The sequence below is a fragment of the Silene latifolia genome, chromosome 6 (assembly GCF_048544455.1).
Source record: "Silene latifolia isolate original U9 population chromosome 6, ASM4854445v1, whole genome shotgun sequence".
Classification (NCBI taxonomy): Eukaryota; Viridiplantae; Streptophyta; class Magnoliopsida; order Caryophyllales; family Caryophyllaceae; genus Silene; species Silene latifolia.
The window spans coordinates 137,283,349-137,289,565 of NC_133531.1; the positions used below are offsets into that span (position 1 = coordinate 137,283,349).

General features: G+C 43.4%; 1 protein-coding gene across 1 annotated transcript; it reads right to left on the reverse strand.

Annotated features, from left to right (window-relative positions):
* Positions 1–4,335: 4,335 nt before the first annotated feature.
* LOC141588783 (uncharacterized) lies at positions 4,336–5,442 on the reverse strand. The gene is made up of 2 exons (XM_074410209.1): positions 4,672–5,442; positions 4,336–4,627 (listed from the first exon to the last, which is right to left on the reverse strand). The coding sequence occupies exons 1-2, from the start codon at positions 5,379–5,381 to the stop codon at positions 4,336–4,338; spliced, it is 1,002 nt and encodes a 333-aa protein (XP_074266310.1). The 5' UTR covers positions 5,382–5,442.
* Between the last annotated feature and the right edge of the window lie 775 nt (positions 5,443–6,217).

Here is a 6,217-nt window from a genome sequence, read left to right on the forward strand (position 1 = left end):
CGATTTTGTTTATATGTTGTTTAATGATGTATATTCTATACCTTCATTTTTCTAAAATTCGAGTTTCGATGCTGATTTTGTATGTTTAATCGATTTTGTTTATATGTTGTTTAATGATTTTGTTTATATGTTGCCAAACTGGTTGTTTAATCGTTTTTTTTCGATGCTGTTCAGACTTCAGAGTGTTCACTAATAGATCGATTTTGTAATCTATGTGCCAAAAGCAAAGGTAAACAAATGACCAGGAGACGGAGGGAGTACATTTTAGAGAGTCACCTTATCGATTCCCATTGAGTATTTAAGAGTAACGCAGGCAAACACAAATGAGAAACATGGGAATCAATGCAGCAACAAAGACAGGAACAACATACTTTGGCAGGTCTTTGTTTGGCCTTGAAGGCTTGAAGCAGAATATTTGCATTTTGCACTTTGCAAGTTTGCACTTTGCAGTAGTGTACCTCAGTGTTCCTTTTTTTTTTGGAATTCAGAAAACCGTATTCGGGTACCCGGATTTCGTACACGGTTTAATCGGGTACCCGAAAACCGTATACACGTTAAAAACCGTTTCGTATCCGGAAGCAAAAAATTGGTGCTCAAAAAACCGTATACCCGAAAACCGTATCGAAACCGTATCGGGTACCCGGTTTTGCTCACCCCTAGTCGCCGCAGCACCGACGAGGCATGCCCCAGGGGAGTGAAAGAAGTCCGACTCACCAGAGTCGGAGAAGAAGCCCGACCCGCCACGGGGGAACGAGCCGAAAGATGCAATCGAGCCAAAACCTCGATCACCTCGGCCGACGCCGGGAGTGACGGGGGAACGAGCCGAAAGATGCAATCGAGCCAAAACCTCGATCACCTCGGCCAAAGCCGGGAGTGACGGGGGAACGAGCCGAAAATGCAATCGAGCCAAAACCTCGATCACCTCGGCCAAAGCCGGGAGTGACGGGGGAACGAGCCGAAAGATGCAATCAAGCCAAAACCTCGATCACCTCGGCCGGCCGGAGTGACGGGGAACGAGCCGGTAAATGCAATCGAGCCAAAACCTCGATCACCTCGGCCGAAGCCGGGAGTGACGGGGGAACGAGCCGGTAAATGCAATCGAGCCAAAACCTCGATCACCTCGGCCGAAGCCGGGAGTGACGGGGGAACGAGCCGAAAGATGCAATCGAGCCAGAACCTCGATCACCTCAGCCAAAGCCGGGAGTGACGGGGGAACGAGCCGAAAGATGCAATCGAGCCAAAACCTCGATCACCTCGGCTAAAGCCGGGAGTGACGAGGGAACGAGCCGAAAGATGCAATCGAGCCAAAACCTCGATCACCTCGGCCAAAGCCGGGAGTGACGGGGGAACGAGCCGGTAAATGCAATCAAGCCAAAACCTCGATCACCTCGGCTAATTAAAACCGAGGGCGACGGGGGAACGAGCCGATATGCCTAGATATTTACAACGGCAGTCAGAACGTAAACTCGATCACCTCGGCTAACTAAGACCGAGAGTGATGAGGGAACCACGACTTGCCCTCGGCTAATTAAGACCGAGCTTAAGAATGTATAAGTACCGTTGAGACACAAATCTGACACCTCGGCAAATTAAGACCGAGCGTGAACGAGGACGCAATCAATAATGGTCTATAGATACGAATCTTTGTCGCGCCAGAACCTCGATTCCCTCGGCCAAGGCCGGAAGCAAATGGGGCCCACAACGACCGATACGCTAACATGTTTACGGCGGCGGTTGGGACACGCTCCTCGGATGAGAATGCCAATCGACGTATCTTCTTCAACACGCTCCTTGGTATCTACTTGCCAAACGGTCCACTCTCAACCCTGGTCTCGGCCAACGTCTCTCTCTTTTCCACATCGGATGTCCATTACACATCCATGTGGAGGGGGGATAGGGTATGGCCTAAGCAGAACCACGCCGAGGTAGAAGAAGCCGGGGCAGAAAAATATGAATTACGCAGAATATACGCTCAACGTACATCGGAGCCCATACCACGGCATAGACTACGCTGGGGGCAAATTGATGGGGCATATTCTGCACCCGCTGACCAGTCAACATATTGAGCAAGGTCAAAGATATCCCAAGAAGTCAACGGCTTAGACGCCCCTTAAAGCGGGGCCTCGCCGCCTGTCGGATGGGTCCGGCCGGGGCAACCCCGGCCCGGGCACATATCCGCGAACTCATATCCAAGACCCCTCGGTGAGCTAACAGGCCCGTCGGCTGCCGTGGGTCCCTCGGCCGAGGGCAGATCAGTCTTTCCACATGCTAGCCACTTGGCCACTACGTGACAAAAGGTGAAAGTCTATAAATACTCCTCTACTCTCATTGAGTAAAGGATCCACAATTTAACCTAAGAATCACTATTCATCTGGTAATATCTTCCTTATCTCTCTACAATACGCACTTTGCTAAGTAACAACAACTTACCTCTCTAAGTTACTGACTTGAGCGTCGGAGTGAGATTGCTCGGCCCAAAGCCGAGCCCTCAGTTTGTTCATCGTTTCAGGAGACCGCAAGGAAGATTCAACTAAGGACGTCATTCTACAAGCACGGGTGGTGACAAATAACTGCTCTGGAATTACACCCGGAACAATAACAATTAGGACAGTTGGAACCATGGCTTCTTAGACGAATTCGGAGCTAGACCTCAAATTGTGACGAGGTCTAAAACCGGGTGAATTTGGAGCTTCCTCGGGCTGTTTCTCTTCCCCAAATATGTACCAAATTAAAGCGGTAGAAAAGTGGTCTCTCATTGAAATTAGTCTAATTATCAAATTTTGTTAACCACTTTTTCTACCACTATGTTTGGCCTAGTTTGCTTAAAATGAGTTTTTATTTTTTAAGCTTAATTTTTCAAAAGTAGTTTTCAAGAAACAAAACATCAAATTAATACTTCTATTTTTATGGGCAAAAACATTGCATTTGAGCTTTTTAGAATCTACTAGTATTAGCTTTTAAATTTATGATATGTTTGGTCAAAAAGTGTTTTTAAGTCCAAAAATACTTTGAAAAGTAAGGCCAAACACACACTAATCCGGTACCCAAGTTTTTGTTATACTCGGATAAGTCTGCAAAATTAGTCTAATTATCAAATTTTGTTAACCGCCTTAAACATCTACGATTATACTCCCTGCGTCCCGATCAATTGTTGTCCTTTGATTTTAGCACAAAGACCAAGGAAAGAGAAATGAGTCAATTAATGGGTTGGTCCATGCCGTGGTTGGACCACCACGGTCCGAGTGCTGTAGCCTACTTGACGGGCTTGTAGGCGTTGATGCAGCATTATGCCTTTGCACAAGACTTAAGGCAGATGTATTAGGCCTTGTCCACCTTGACCTTCCTATCTCCGTGAAATTGTTGGTTAACTTCTGTCGTAAGGCTGGCGTTCCCTCTAATTATCAATGCCCTAACTACTAAAAATTAACTACATCTTGCAAAATAATTCGATGAATATGTTATTTATTCATGATGTTGGGCAATTTCTTTTCTTAAAAGTGTTTTTATTTCATTTAATATGTACTATTGATTATGTAAGATTGTAAGTCACAAATTTGAGTGTATGTTTATTGGTTTAATGGTAACCTATTTGAAATTTAATTATTTTATTAATGTTCTCAAATGAGTTGATATCCATTTTCATTTCATTTTAATATGTTGATCGATTTTATAAACATATATGACATTTCAATGGATGCTTATTAAGTCTTTTTATATTAAGTATGAAAAACTTCATGAGTTAAACTCACTAATATTCATAACCAACATTAATATTATAAATGTATAACTAAGTATTAAAATTACAGGAATTTCGATGATTTGAAGTAAAAATGAGATCGATAAAAGAAAAATGGGAGAATTAAAACTAAAAATATACTACCTCTATCCCGATAAGTAGTTATTAATTTGTAAGGGGCTGGAAATTTTGAAACAAAGATAACTATTGATCCGAACGGAAGAAATAATTATGATTCTTTTGCAAAAATGTTAATGAATGAGTCAGTGAGTGATGGGTCTCAGTTCGCCATCGCGATATTGAATTTTTGCAATACAAAACATGATCGAAATAAAAGGAGCAATTTAGAAAATAACTAAAAAGTAGAAATTGAACAATTACCAAGAATTAGAGGAATCAAATGCATACAACGTCAATCACAAGGCCAAATACAAATGGTAGATCTCTAAATCAAACGAAACGGTACATGGACTCATCAGTAGCAAGCTGCTACTAGATACACACTACGGAGTAATAAAACATGGAAGCGGCACTCACACTTTCTTCTCTTCTAAAAGAGAAAATAATAACTTAAAGTTTTTAACATCTTAAGCTAATAATTAGGAAGGGCAAATGAAACCAGGTGGAGGAGTCATTCCACATTGAACTAAAACGCTAAGAGCCAAGGGAATGTAGATGTTCAAATTTAGAAGTTTAATCCTAATCGCGGTGCATAGACATAATGCCGCTTCAAGCTCTAGCAAACCTTGCAACACCGGGCAACACACATTTTCTGTTGGGTCACCTATCCCAATGTGGATCAACCCTCCTAAAACGTCCACACATAGCCCTAACTTTAATGCATTTATAGGGCATTTCCCCATACCACCCCCGCCTCCTCCTGTCCCCGGCCCCCCCATGGCATACACAGTACCCAGTGTGTACCAGCGCGCTACCGAGCACCAGGTGCTCCCGGAGTACAAGGAGGAGTAACAATTACTGGTGGAGGAACAATAATTGGAGGCGCAATCCCAATAGGGGGTCCACCATAGCCACCTCCTCCTTTTATGGGTGGGGTATAACCACCCCTACTAGGAGCCCCAGGGCTCCCTGGTGCCCCTGGCGCACCAGGCGCTCCTGGAGTACAAGGAGGAGTAACAATTACCGGTGGAGGAACAATAATTGGAGGCGCAATCCCAATAGGGGTTCCACCGTAGCCACCTCCTCCTTTTATAGGTGGGGTATAACCACTCCTACTAGGAGCCCCGGGGGTCCCTGGTGCTCCTGGCGCACCAGGTGTACCCGGGGCTCCTGGAGCACCGGGTACTCCAGGACTACAGGGAGGAGTAACAATTACCGGTGGAGGGACAATAACTGGTGGCATGATCGCTATAGGGGGTCCACCACCACCACCACTACGACCTGATGGTGGTGGATGTCTACCTCCCAGGTGTGATGGTGGTGGACCTTTAGCTCTCTGGTGTGGTGCTCTTTTGGCATGATGGGGTGATGAGCATGGAGGATGAGGGCTAGGGTGAGAGTGGCCGCAAGGTGCTGGTGGGCGAGGCTTGTCACAATAGCCACATGCATATATTGGTGGCAATGAGATAAGCATGCAAAGCATGTAGATAAATAACGTAGCTATGAGCTTTGCAAATTTCGCCATAGTATTTGCTTAGTTTTTGTTTCCTATTAGAGCTACTAGATTCACTTGATTTTATTTTACGGTCTATGAATCCTTGCATGATGCATGCATGGGAATTTATAGTCAAGTTATTGTGAGATGCCCGTGACTATAAGCTCGCAATTGCATGCAAAATATGTACGTAAAGACAAGAGATGTTAAGCTAAAACGACACGTGCACGAAATTTACTTAGGTGCATACTTCGTATGTATGAAATTGGTTGTGGAGTACACCTTTGTACTTGTACTTTAGTACGGCTAAAGATTTGGTTTCATATGACTCCTTCCGTTCCCCCGACTTCCCGTCATTTATTTATCTATTTTATTTACTTAAAATATAAATTGATCAATAAAATTTACTTCCTCCGTTCTAGTCGTTTGTTATCCTTTGGTTTTGACACAAAAACTAAGGAAAGAGAAGTGGGACAATTACTAAATGACAAGTGGAATAAATTGAGTGAATGATCAAATTACTCATTAAATGCATTCTTAAAATAGAAATGACAACAAATAACTGTGATACCCTAAAATGAAAAAGGATAAAAAATTACCAGAACAGAGAGAGTAACGAATAATGGCTGGTTTTTATCCTATACGGAGTAACATACATTTTCACACAAAAAACTCCCTTGACTATGCGCAAACATAAGATTCACTTATATATCGATCCTTTATTGAAATTTAACTTGTGTAAACTGAATATCTTTCGGTTTCAAACGTTGGTCGCTTAATTCACAATTAAAGGTTTATTCATATCGCAATAGGATAGCACGGAATTATTTCGTTTTCTTTAACATGTCGCCTTTTTACACGAACTT

Excerpts from the sequence above, each read along its gene's own strand:
- LOC141588783 (XM_074410209.1), bottom strand. The coding sequence starts at position 5,381 with ATGGCGAAATTTGCAAAGCTCATAGCTACGTTATTTATCTACATGCTT. Across the intron at positions 4,628-4,671 it reads CCGGGAGCACCTGGTGCTCG|GCCGGGGACAGGAGGAGGCG; the intron begins GTAGCGCGCTGG and ends TGCCATGGGGGG.